Here is a 13,998-nt window from a genome sequence, read left to right as displayed (position 1 = left end):
TTGTTGTAGAAAGTAACTGTTATCTACCATGTTATTCATAACTCTATGGAGGTATATTTGATAATTTATTATAAGTCTATTTAATAATGAAGTGAAGTATCGAATCCTTTGATCCAGAAAATCGGAATCAACTGAAATATTTAGCATCGTTAAAACGGTTGAGGAGATGGTCTTATTAATGAAACCAAAGAAACACCCGTGGTGGACTCATGAATGTGACGAAGCAAAAGACAACACGCCTGGCAAAGATAGAACTCACAGAAGCATCACATAGGTATGAGGATTTCCTGGTGGCGAGAAAATATCCAGCAAACTTCATCTGCAGTGTAAAGTGCACATTTGACAAAAGCTAACTTACACAGATCAAACAGGATTTCAATAAGAACACTACCGAGGATTTTTATAGAACATACAACGTAACCTCACTAAATACAACTGTCTAAGTCTTCATTTCACTGATTATAAAGGTAAACAGGATTACGAAGAGGACAACTGTCAGATCTTCGCAAAATATTTTGAATCTCTTCTCAACTGTGAAGAATCAGGATCACAGTTCACCTTTGAAGAAACTACGCGTCCCAACCCAGACTCTTCTCACAAAAGAGGAAATCAACCAGACCATCAAGTCATTAAAGAACAAATAAAGCACCTCGCGAAGATGCGATACCTGCTGAACTCTGAAGTCCACAGGTGACAAGGTGATCGACAAATTAACAGAGATCATTCGTGAGAGTTGGGAAGCAGAGAAATTCCCAAATGACTGGACAGCAGCACTGATTCATCCCCTTCATAGGAAACCTGACTAAGTAGATGCAAACAGCTATCGTGACATCTCTCGCATTTCGATAACTTACAAAATACTCTTAAAAGACCTTCAGACCCGGAAATAGGAGCAGCTCGATTCACAATTCGGTGAATATGAAGAAGGACTTAGAAAAATACGATCATATGCATATCCAATCATGAATCATGAATCTGAATCACAGAAATACAAAGTTAGTGGATACCTTCGTCGACTTAAAATACACTACGATTCTATAGATCGACATACAATCCTCCGAATTCTAAAGGAAATTGGCTACCGAGTGCTGTTAGGGTCACACAGCTGTGAAGTTACATTCGGGAGATGGTGAGTTCGATTCCGACTGTCGGCAGCCTTGAAGATGGTTATCAGTCGTTTTCCAATTTTCACCCCAGGCCTGTATCTTAATTAAGTCCACGGCCGCGTCCTTTCTACTCCTAGCCCTTTCCTATTCTATCGTCGCCATAAGATCTATTTGTGTGGGTGTGACGGAAAGCAAAATTGTAAATTGTAGGAAATGGGCTCAGACAACTAAACGAGGGTAACCTAACAGACTCTAACCAACACAACCTCCAGAGTGAAATCAAGGGAGGGATTTCAGTACCGGAGAAAACCATTCGCGAAAAATCACTCGCAAATGGCGCACAAAGATGTTCAAGGAAGAGGTCGAGATTAGACTTTACAGAATTTAAGAACTCTTATATTCTCCGTCCCGCAGATTAGGGAAAATAATAGTAATCCACCAGCTCTAATAATCACATAACCGCATTTCATTTGAGAATTGTAGTGTAGATGCGGTATACTAGATAGTATCTTGCCTGTTATATTCGTATGTATCTTTGTGTGTACGGTAACCCTTTCGATACTTCAGCATTTAACCAAACGGAACTTTTCATTTCTATTAGAACATATTAGGATCAAATAGTACTAATAATTATCTGTCTACGCACTTAACTTTGTTGGTAATCCTTGAGTAATTCTTGCGAATTTCAAACTTTAATTGCAATTTTCATATCTGTCTGTGGTTAGTAATAAAATTAACCTATTGTAATTAGGATACGTCTGAACATAGTTAAAAATTTATTGTAGTGTACTGTAGTATATTATTAGAAATTAGCGTGCTTATTCTATTATTGTGAAATATTTGTGTAGCAGAAGTATCTGAAGAAATTCTCGTACTAGAATTCTGTTGTTGTAATTAGAATAGGCTAAATTGCAGTTTAAAATTCTGTAATTGTTAGTATTCCTTCTGGTATTCAATAATTGACGGCAGTTTTCATAATGTTAGGGTGTTGTAGGATAAAAATATTGTACGACTAAGTAGTATTGTAGTGCCATATTATATTAATTACCTTACTGTCGTCGGTCATTGTGTACTAATCTAGACAATATTTACTTCCTTTCACTTCTGTCCACAGAATAAGTTATTTTTTTCTTTTCTTTTCATTATTCCATAAAGAATGGCTAAGGAATGCAAGTGTAGGAACTGTGGGTCTGGCCAGATGTTGAGGCGTATGAGGGAGGAGTTGGAGAGTTTGAGGTAGATAATTGGGATTCTGCCAGAACACAGGAAAGAAAGTAAGCCTCCTTCAAACAATGTTCAGGATACAACAGATGTAAAAGAGGGATGGTAAGGAAAGGGGGGGGGGGATTTTAGAAGACTGGTGGTGTAATGTTTTAAGGGGAAGGATATTACAGGCTAAGGGCTCTATTCACGATCAGAATTCAGGACAAGTGTCTGTGAGAAATCGGTACTCGTCACTGCAGGTAGAACAACAGAGAGAAGATGAGGGACAGGGAACTGTTGCTGAAAAATGTGGAACTAGGAGGAAAGGAAAAGTTAGGAAAGGGAAATGTAGAGTAGAGGATAGGAAAATACAGGTGGAGCAGGGTCATGGGAGGAGAAAAGGAAGGAAGAAGAAGCTTATGCAGCCATCAGCACAAGACCAGGAGGGGAGGGGATGAAATGAGGTGGGTAGGGATGAGGCTCTCTGGTCATGGGGGATTTCATTCTTAGATATGTGGGGAAAGTGCGTAGAGGAAAGGGAAAGAGGGTAAAATGATATCCAGGAATTGGGTTAAGTCAAATGTTAAGGAAAGTAGAAGAGATGGAGGATGGAAAGAAGAAGGTGGTAATGTTTCACGTTGGTACCAACAACGTAAGGCAAGTAGGTATAAGTACCAACCTAGTTGGGGATGTGTGGCAACTGGTAAATGCAGCATGGGTGAAGTTTAAGGAAGCGGAGATTGTTATCAGTGGAATACTGTGTGGGAGGAATACCGACTGGATTGTGGTTGCGGATTTAAATGAGATTATGGAGTGGGTATGTGGGGAACTGGGAGTGAGATTTCTAGATTCTGATGGGTGAGTAGGAGATAGAAATCTGCGCTCAGATGGCTTTCACTCAAACCGCAGTGGTACGTATAAGTTAGGAAATTTATTTAGGAGGGTTATAGGGAGATACATTCAGTGCAGCGGGGTGGTGTAGGGAGCGGTGATAAGGGTACAGCGATCTGGAAGTCATGGTATGGATGACATAAAAAATTGTGTTGAAATGTAGAAGTATAGTAAAGAAAGGAATATAATTAATTTAATGGATGTACACTTACCAGATATTGTAATAGGAGTTGAATCATTGCTCAGAAATTATATTATGGATTCAGAAATTTTCTCACGGAACTGGAGTGTGTATCGTAGAGATAGGATAGAAATAGCAGGAGGGGAGTGTTCATTTTGCTGAAAGAAGCATTTGTAAGCTCCGAAAAAGTTAGAGATGACAAACATGAAATTCTAAGTGTAAGGCTCATATCTAAAGATAATAGGCAACTTGATATCTTAGGAGTGTACAGCCCGGGAAAGGGTAGCGCTGACGCTGATTCAGAATTATCGGATAAGATAATCAGCTATGTGGGAAACGATATGGAAAGGAACGTGATTGTGCCGGGTAATCTCAATTTACCAAATGTCAATTGGAAAGGTAATGCGAACAAAGAAAGCACGACCAACAAATGGCAAATAAGTTAATATGGGAAGGACAGCTGATTCAGAAGGTAACGGAATCAACTAGAGGGTAGAATATTATGCACGTGTTGCTGGTAAAACCAGATGAGCTTCATAGGGAAACCGAATTAATAGATGGTATTAGGGATCACGCTGTTTTTGTCGTAGAGATTGAAAGGAAGATCTTAAAAGTAAGACTATTGTGCAGTACCATATGGTTGGTGAAACAATCAGGAGTAATTTTTAAAAAAGTAACTGTGATCGGTGAAAAACGGTAAATATTTTTTTTTACAAACTCTGGCATCGGTTTAAAGCAATTGTTGAGGATTGTAAAAAGAGTTTTGTACCTTTAATGGTGGTAATGAATGGTAAGAACCATTATACTATAACGGAGATTTAAATATACTAAGAAGGAGGAGCAAGTTGGAAAGACATAGTGTTAGAAATAGCTGTCGAAGTTAGGAGAAATTGAAGGAATTGACTAGGAAATTACATGTAGCAAACAAGTCAGCTAAGGATAACGTGATGGCAAAATTGGCGGTCATAAAAATTTTAGTGGAAAATGGAAGAGTATGTATAGGTACCTCAAGGCACAAACAGGTTCCAAGAAGGATATTCCAGGAATCATTAAAGAACAAGGGGAGTGTGTATGCGAGGATCTTCAAAAGGCAGAAGTATTCAGTCAGCAGTATGTAAAGATTGTTGGTTACGAGAATAATGTCCAGATAGAGGAGGTGACTAACACTAAAGAAGTATTGAAATTTATCTATGACAATTACATTTACAGTAAGATATAAAAGTTGAAAACTAGAAAAGCAGCTAGAATTGAGAAGGTTTCGGGGGATATACTAAAGACAATGGGTAAGGATATAGTACCATATCTGAATTCCTTATTTAATTATTGTTTGCATGAAGAAGCTATACCAAATGAATGGAGAGTTGCTATAATAGCCCCTGTGTATAAAGGAAAGGGTGACAGACATGAAGCTGAAAATTACAGGCCAGTCAGTTTGACATGCATTGCATGTAAGCTTTGAGAAAGCATTCCTTCTGATTATATTAGACATGTTTTCGAAATTAATAACTGGTTTGATAGGGGGTAGTTCGGATTTAGGAAAGGTTATTCCACTGAAGCTCAACTTGTAGGATTCCTGCAAGATATAGCAGATATCCTGGATTCAGCAGGTCAATTGGACTGTATCGCGATTGACCTATCTAAGGCATTTGATAGGGTAGATCATGGGTGACTACTGGCAGAAATGGGTGCAATTGGACTTGACAAAAGAGTGACTAAATGAAAGGCTATGTTTCTAGGAAATAGAACTGAGAGAATTAGAGTATGCGATGCTTTATCTGACCCCGTAATAATTAAGAGAGGAATTCCTCTTTTGGACCTTTATGTTTTCTTATATATATATCAATGATATGTGTAAGGAAGTGGAATCAGAGATAAGGCCTTTTGCAGATGAAGTTATTCTGTATGGAGTAATAAATAAGTTACCCAAGATTGTGAGCAACTGCAACATGACCTCGATAATGTTGTGAGATGGATAGTAGGCAATGGTATGATGAAAAACGGGGTTGAAAGTCAGTTTGTGAGTTTCACAAATAGGAAAAGTCCTCTCAGTTTTAATTACTGCGTTGATGGGGTGAAAGTTCATTATGGTGATCACTGTAAGTACCTAGGTGTTAATATAATAAAAGATCTTCTTTGGGGTAATGACATAAATGTGATTATAAATAAAGGGTACAGATCTCTGCACATAGTTATGAGGGTATTCAGGGGTTGTAGTAAGGATGTAAAGGAGAGGGCATATAAGTCTCTGATTAGACCCCAGCTAGAGTATGGTTCCAGCCTATGGGACCCTCACCAGCATTACTTGATTCAAGAACTGGAAAAAAATCCACAGAAATGTAGCTCGATTTGTTCTGGGTGATTTACGACAAAAGAATGGCGTTACAAAAATGTTACAAAGTTTGTGCTAGGAAGACTTGGGAGAAAGGAGACGAGCTGCTCGACTAAGTGGTATGATCTGAGCTGTCGGTGGAGATATCGCGTGGAATGACATTAGTAGACAGTAGATAAAGCTTCTTAGAAAGAAGGAAAGATCACAATATGAAGATAAAGTTGGAATTCAAGAGGACAATTTAGGCAAATATTGGTTTACAGGATGGGGAGTTAGGGATTTAAATAAATTACCAAAACAGATGTTCAATAAATTTCCAACTTATTTGCAATAATTTAAGGAAAGGCTAGGAAAACAACAAATAGGGAGTCTGACACCTGGGCGACCGCCCTAAATGCACGTCAGTAAGGATTGATTGACTTAGAATAGGACACAAAGAACTGACCTGATAATAAATTGCCTAGGTTTTGCAGATGTTCTTGCGATATTCTCTGATTCCGTAGATATTGCTTCAAAACAAATCAATCAACTTAAAACTCAAGCAGCGTAGGCCGGCCTCCAGATTTCCTTTGAATGAACGGAGTTTATAACTAATATTAAGACAGTTCCTAGGTAGTTAATTTTGGGACAGGGGAAAATCAAACTTTCAGAAAAGTTTAATAACTTAGGCGAGTGAATTATACCTAACATCTCTGAGAAAGAACCTTTCACATCTGAGATCAACAATATAAAATGTCATGCCAACTAACTGGAGGTATCTACAACAAACGATCAGTGTCGAACAACACCAATCTTAGGTATCGTTATTCTATCATCCCTGTATGCAGCTGAATGCCTTTCATTGAATGGGAAGCCTCATTGAAAAGTCAGAAGCAGAAGGAAGATAAATGAACAGTGATTTGCAACTGCATGTGGAAAGGATAACGGACACAATTTGGAAAAGGAGGATTTAATTTTTGGCCACACAACACGCATGAGCTCGTGGATTTTGACCAACCATATACCTAGGTATGTTCCTACTTTGTAAACAAAAAAACAAAGCGGCCCTGGTTAACCGAAGTTGAAAAAAAACTTAAATAATAATAATGTTATTTGCTTTTCGTACCACTAACTACTTTTATGGTTTTTGGGGCGCCGAGTTGCCGGAATTTAGTCCCGCAGCTGTTCTTTTACATGCCATTAAATCTACCGAGAGAAGACTGACGTATTTCAGGACCTTCAGAAAAGGCTTCTAATAAAAGGGAACGCACATGAAGGCATCCAGAAACATGTTCCTCTCCAGAAAAAACTTCGAATATACGAACGATTCCAAGAATAGTGAAAGTAGAAAACAGGCAAGAAGTAGACTGATGAAAGAAAGGATGTTCACAGAAAGCGAATGCGGAAATACTGGGGAATAATTGGTTGCAAACGCTTGAAATAACGTGGCCCATAGCTGGCCGAAACGAATAAGAAGAAGAAGAAGAAGAAGAAGAAGAAGAAGAATACAGAGGTGATAACCTTCCTCGTGTTTCAACTGCACCCAATGACACTGGATTATTATTATTATTATTATTATTATTATTATTATTATTATTATTATTATTATTATTATTATTATTATTATTATTTTATTATTATTATTATTATTATTATTATTTTATTATTATTATTATTATTATTATTATTATTATTATTATTATTATTATTATTATTATTATTATTATTATTATTATTATTATGCGGGTCCGCAAAAATTTTTGACGTCCCATCCCTTCATGTAGGAAATTTGTTGAATAGATTTCTATAACCGTGGCAGTAAATTTACTATGAGGAATATCTTTGCTAGGCGACAGTGGAACCTTGAGCAGAGAAGACGAGCGACTCAGTTAGTTGCATCAGACGTAGCAATATCGAATGACACCAGAGTGCATACAGCGCAAGCATAAAAGTTCAGCGGCGCGGCCATCGATATCGGAAAGAACATGAACTGACGAAGGCATGTTGGACAGTAGATATGAGACACAAGTAAGTGGAATTAAAGCCAGATTCTTCTAGTGCTTCGTTTATTGACACTCACGCATCACAGTCAGGAACTTCTGGGAGTACGTCGAAGGTGTACAGTACTGTTGAATGATGAAATGACTTAACCAACTAGAGATGAATGTATTAATTATTTGTATGACACTAAACTTGAGGTGAGATTTACTGCTTGATCTAATATAATTACCAGACAAGTTTTCAGCAAGAAAACACAATAATTCGAAATATTTGTATTCTCCTACCTCGCTGCGCGATCTGAGGATGTGAATGCTCGTGTAAGTGAGAAACTCTGACTTACGATTTGAAGCAATGTGCTGCGGTGAGCACATGATTCTCAGTAACAAGTGTTCCACCACATATAATTGCACCACGACGAGAGGGAGGGTGCAGCAGGGCGTACCAAGGGTATCGATAACCACCAACATCTTTACCTCCTACGATGCGTCCCACATTACCAACGGGCACGCCACATTCTGGAAAAGAAAGTGAAGTTATGTTAAAATCTATATATATATAAAATAGCTTGTCCTGACTGACTGACTGATTCATCATCGCCGAGCCAAAACTACTGGACATAAAGAAATGGAATTTTGGGGATATATTCATGTTATGATGTAGGTGCTCGCTAAGAGAGGATTTTTAGATATTCCTTCGGTAAGGGGGTGAAAATGGGGGTGAAATTTTAAAATGAGTGCATCTATATCTCAAAACTTTAAAAGTTTACAGATGTAAAAATTGGTATTTAGAATCTTCTTAAAAAATAAGGAAACACGTATTTTTTTTTGTTTTCAGAAAATCCCAATATGAGGGATGAAAAGGGGTAAAAATGGGGGAAAATGGGTTGAATGCCTTTAATCAGGATACCGGTACTTATATCTCTGAAACTGAAGATATTACAGACCTGAAAATTGGTACTTTTGATCTCTTTTAAAAATAAAGAAGCACGTATTTTTTTGTTTTTGTAAAATACAATTAATGGGAGGGTGAAAAGGGGGTGAATTTTTAAAATGAGTGAATCTATATCTCCAAACTTTTAAAGTTTGCAGATGTAAAAATTGGTTTTTAGAATCTTCATTAAAAATAAAGAAACACGTATTTCTTTGTTTTCAGAAAATCGCAATAGGAGGAGCGAAAAGGGGTGAAAAATGGGTTGAATGCCTTTAATGAGGCTACTTATATCTCAGAAACTGAAGATATTATAGACCTGAAAATTGGTGTTTGGGATCTCTTTTAAAAATAAAGAAACACGTATTTTTTGTTTTTCTGGAAAACCCAATTAAGGGGGTGAAAAGGGGGTAATATTTTAAAATGACTCTATCTATATCTCAAAACTTTTAAAGGTTATAGATGTAAAAATTGGTATTTAGAATCTCCATTAAAAATAAAGAAACACTTATATTTTGTTTTCGGAAAATCGTTATAGGAAGGGTGGTAAAGGTTGAAAAACGGGTCGAATGCATTTCATGAGTCTACTTATATTTCAGAACCTGAAGATATTACAGACCTGAAAATTGGTGTTTGGGATCTCCTTAAAAAATAAAGAAACACGTATTTTTCTTTTTGTGGAAAATCCAATTAATGGGGGGGGGGGGTGAAAATGGGGTGATTTTTTAAAATGAGTGTATCTATATCTCAAAACTTTTTAAGTTTATAGATGTAAAAATTGGTATTTATAATCTCCTTTAAAAATAAGGAAACATGTATTCTTTTGTTTTCGGAAAATCCCAATAGGAAGGGTGTAAAAGGGTGAATAATGGGTTGAATGCCTTTCATGAGGCTACTTATATTTCAGAACCTGAAGATATTACAGACCTGAAAATTGGTATTTTGGATCTACTTTAAAAGTAAAGAAACACGTATTTTTTCGTTTTTGGAAAATCCAAATATTGGGGGGTGAATTTTTTAAAATGATTGTGTCTACATCTTAAAATTTTAAAATTTACAGATGTAAAAATTGGTAGTTAGAATCTCCTCTAAAAATTAAGGAACACGTATTTTTTGTTTCCTGTAAATCCTAATAGGAGGGGTGTAAAAGGGTGAAAAATGGGTTGAATGCCTTAATTGAGGATACACATATCTCAGAAACGAAAGATATTACAGAACTGATAATTTGCATATGGGATCTCCTTTAAAAATAAAGAAACACGTATTTTTTAGTTTTTGGAAAAGCCAATTAATGGCGGTTAAACAGGAGTGACAAATTGGGGTGAATTTTTTGAAAGACTGTATCTACAGAATATCTTGGAAACGTAAAATGTTACACAGTAAAGAGTGAGTGTAAATCTCCTGTAAATGTAAAGAAATATAGGTGATTTGTTTTGGAAACTTCACTTTGTAAGGGGAACTCAAAAGGGGTAAAATTTTAAAATGAGAATCTTTACAGTATATCTAAAAAAAACTTAACATGTTACAGAAGTGAAAACTGGTATTTTTTATCTCTATTAAACATAAAGAAACGTGTACTTTTAGTTATCGGAAATACCACTTAGGTGGAGGGGGGGTAAAAGTGACTGAAAATGGTGATGAATTTTTTTAATTAGGCTACTGATATCTCAAAAATGAAGATGTTACAGGCGTGAAATTTGATATTTGCAATCTGCTTTAAAAGTAAAGAAATACGTATTCTCGGAAAATCCAATGAAGGGGGGGGGGGTGAAAGAATTGAAAAATTAATTGACTGAATTGTATGAGAATACATACATCTAATAAAAACTAAAGTTGTTACAGACGTGAAAATTCTTATTTGGACCTCCTTTAAAAACAAAGAAGAACGCGTTTTGGTGGGGAAACCATCTTGGAGGGCGGGAGTGTAAAGGAGTTGAATTCCTTTCATGAGGACACATAAATCGAAAACTGAAGAAGTTAGAGTCGTGATAATTGGTATTTAGAAGATCCTTTACTGTTAAAGAAACAAGTATTATTTGCGGGAAAATTCAATTAAAAGGGGGGGGGGATTATTGTGAAATGAAGTGAAAAAAATGAATTATTTTTTTATCTCAAAACTGAAGGTAATAGACGTGAACATTGGTGTTTTTAATCTCCCTTAAACATAAAGAAACAAGCATTCTTTTAATTTTTTTTGGTGGGGTGGGGGGTGGCGGTAAATAAACTTAACGGCGGTGGGGTGTAGAAGGAGGTGAGACCAATTGATTTTACTGTTATTAATGTACTTAGAAGGATCCTCCGTTGCTCAGGCGGCAGCGCGCCGGCCTCTCACAGCTGGGTTCCGTGGTTCAAATCCCGGTCACTCCATGTGGCATTCGTGCTGGACAAAACGGGGGGGGACAGGTTTTTCTCCGGATACTCCGGTTTTCCCTGTCATCAGACATTCCAGCAACACATAATAGTAATAATAATAATAATATTAATAATAATATTCCGGACCGTTGTCAAATGTGCGGACCGCGCTGGAAAAGGCTCCTGGATAGGTAATGACTAAGAATGCAGTCCGGCCGCGGGTTCAGTGCCGCCGAGGCACCCAATATGACACCACGCCGGATCTCCTGAAGGATTTTATCCATATTAAAAATATTATAGGAAAAGATGGCAAAGATTTACGGACCCAACTGACCGGGAGGAATACCTGAGCCTAGCCCGGGAAGTACGAAATCGATTGCTGGAAAGGAAGATATAAAAGTGGGAGGAAACGTGCCGTAAAATCATAGAAAACCAGTCAGATCGGGAATTTTGGTGGATTCTCGCAGAAAACGAGTCAGATCGCGAATTTCGGCGGATTATATATCTAATACAATAAGCATTCAATTATAAATTTCAGTATAATACCGTAGCGAAGCACGGGTATCTTGCTAGTTATGTCATAAATTAAATTATAATTGTAGTTTCTGGGAAATAAAAAGTTACTGTTCTCTAGTGTAGGGGTCATTATTATTCTGTTAGCTAAAGAGGTATAAGAGTGTCCAAAATTCCGAATAAGAGTACTTTTAAGTACCAGTAATTATAATTTAGACAATGGTGCTAAGTCAAGAAATAATGAAGATGGTAATGAAGGCAAGACATTTATGGTAGATAAAGAAAAACTGGGAGAAAACGGAGGATAATTTATGTTACATATTAAAAACGAAATTGAAAGTTGTCATAGCCACATAAGTTAAGGTTCGTTAAAGCAGAGGAATAAATTACTGATCATTTTTACTGGCGAGTGTAATAGTGCCTTCCGAGTACATCAAGACCGCTGCTTTTGGGATTATAAATAGCTGAGGTGACCAATTCTAAAACCCCAAGCTCTGCTACAATGCTGACCTCGGTCAAAGTTCCTTCATTTTGTAGAACCTGATGGCTTTCTTATTGTATTTTTCGATCTCTTCTGCCTGACTCGTAACTTCGTTTCGAAATGTCTTGGTGACCATGAACAATACGTCCCCTTATCGGCTTACATCAGATGCTACATCCTTCTAGTTTGTATGTCACTTAGGTAAATTTTCACATCAGACATTAGAACATCATTGTATTGTTTGTGCTGCCTTCTCTAACTATATTTTCCACGTTTCAGTAAATAAGATCAGGTAACATTGCTTGGAATGACCTGTGTTAGGCGTGTGGGTGAGGTGATCGACCCATGGAAGTTGACCAAATAATAGTTGAATCATTGGTCCGGAGATCGTCTCATCAGCATGATGATTATCATCATCACAATAACATGGCTTCAGCTAAGGGGTTTCATTCTTTCTTAAATAGTGGCATTTATGTGACTGTCGTACGAATTTCGATCTTCCGGTTGCACCGCCATCTGGCAGAGAAATAAGAACTTTACTGGACGGTGTCTAGGTGCAAGTACTCTACTTACCCGGTAGATATTAAGTGCACAACTAGAGAGAGGTCTCGAACATATCAAATTTTATTAACTGGACTTCCATTAATGTTTTCATCCCTTCAAAAATGTACTGCCTTGGCAGCGATCTAAATCGATATCTTGATAACATGCATCGCACACTCTGTCTCTGACCCTCCGAGGCACGTAGAGGTGAAACTACCCAGAAGGGTGTAACTCTGGGTTGCATTCAGTCTCCTCCTCTTCTGGGACACAGACAATTCTGTTAACCAAAACGAGTAATAGTTTGAGAAGATGAGATTGCAACCATAGCCTACATGCCAAGTTACTTGCAAAGAATCACGGAAAATGGATGAATTGCATGGATACAGTCGTGGATAAGGAGTGTCGGAGAAAATGTTGAAACATTGAAGAAATCTAGTGAAATCGTTAATCATTACCTCGGAAATGCGTATGATTCGTAATGCAAATTTTAAAAAAATGAATTTCAGACGACGGTAATGTCAGACTGACTGTTGACAAGCGACTTCCGAAATAATTTTTCAATGTACTTATCGAGGCTGAGATTCTTGCTTTACATGTTATGTTCTCCTTCCGTCTGGCACACATATGGACATTTTGAACGGTCTTGTTTTAAAAACTCGCATTATTCTACTCCTTGTTTTACCAGTTATCTTACATTTTCACTTTCTCATCTGGTATGAAAATGCACACTGTATATGCTTGCCGCTGTACCTCTGCGAAGCGCATAGAACAATTGCGATCCCTCAACCGAAACATGAGTGAGGGAATCTTGTTTTAATTGCGAGGCAGGGGCGCATGTTACCTCGCTGGCTTTCAATTCTTCGCCCTTAGAATTAATTAATCTTCCTGTGTAACGTGTGGGGATGGCTTAGTGAACAACTTAAAAACACTCTGATGGCATAATATTTCCTTCCTTGCACCAGAAATATTTCTATCCCTGAAATTTTATTTTCAGAACATCAACTAAGAGCATCCCATGTACAACGCATTTGTGAAATGATTTTCCCTAATAGCAGGATATAACAAAACAAACACAAGGAAAACTGCGAAACGCACAGCCTACAAAGAATCTTGGCCTGCAAAAACGACCGCTACCAAGACTGAGCGCCTGCAGATATTAGAGTATCACGTGGTCAGTATGACATTCTCAGTCGTTGTACTTGACTTTCGTGACAAAGCAACACAGTATGTGTACGAAAACATAGATTTATAGTACGATACTCGAAGATTCAGACATTTAAAACAGCGAAGGAATTGGTTCCTTAATCATTACTTCCCCATCGAGATATAACCTATTTGCTTTACGTCACACCGACACAGATAGGGCTCATGGCGACGATGGGACAGGAAAGGGCTAGGACTGGGAAGGAAGCGGCCGTGGCCTTAGTTAAGGTACAGCCCCAGCATTTGCCTGGTGTGAAGGGAAACCACCGAAAACCACCTTCAGGGCTGC

At 37.6% G+C, this 13,998-nt stretch overlaps 1 protein-coding gene across 1 annotated transcript in view; it reads right to left on the bottom strand.

The window, feature by feature from the left end:
* Positions 1-13,998, bottom strand: part of LOC136866730 (trypsin) — a 142,205-nt gene that overhangs the window by 112,995 nt on the left and 15,212 nt on the right. The window contains exon 2 of the mRNA XM_068226825.1: positions 8,031-8,205. Coding sequence (XP_068082926.1) covers positions 8,031-8,205 — 175 coding nt within the window. The remainder of the gene's footprint in view (positions 1-8,030; positions 8,206-13,998) is intronic.

This window comes from Anabrus simplex, chromosome 3 (assembly GCF_040414725.1).
Source record: "Anabrus simplex isolate iqAnaSimp1 chromosome 3, ASM4041472v1, whole genome shotgun sequence".
Taxonomy (NCBI): domain Eukaryota; kingdom Metazoa; phylum Arthropoda; class Insecta; order Orthoptera; family Tettigoniidae; genus Anabrus; species Anabrus simplex.
Note: the sequence above shows the minus strand (reverse complement) of the source record. Positions and strands in the feature narration are given on the sequence as shown.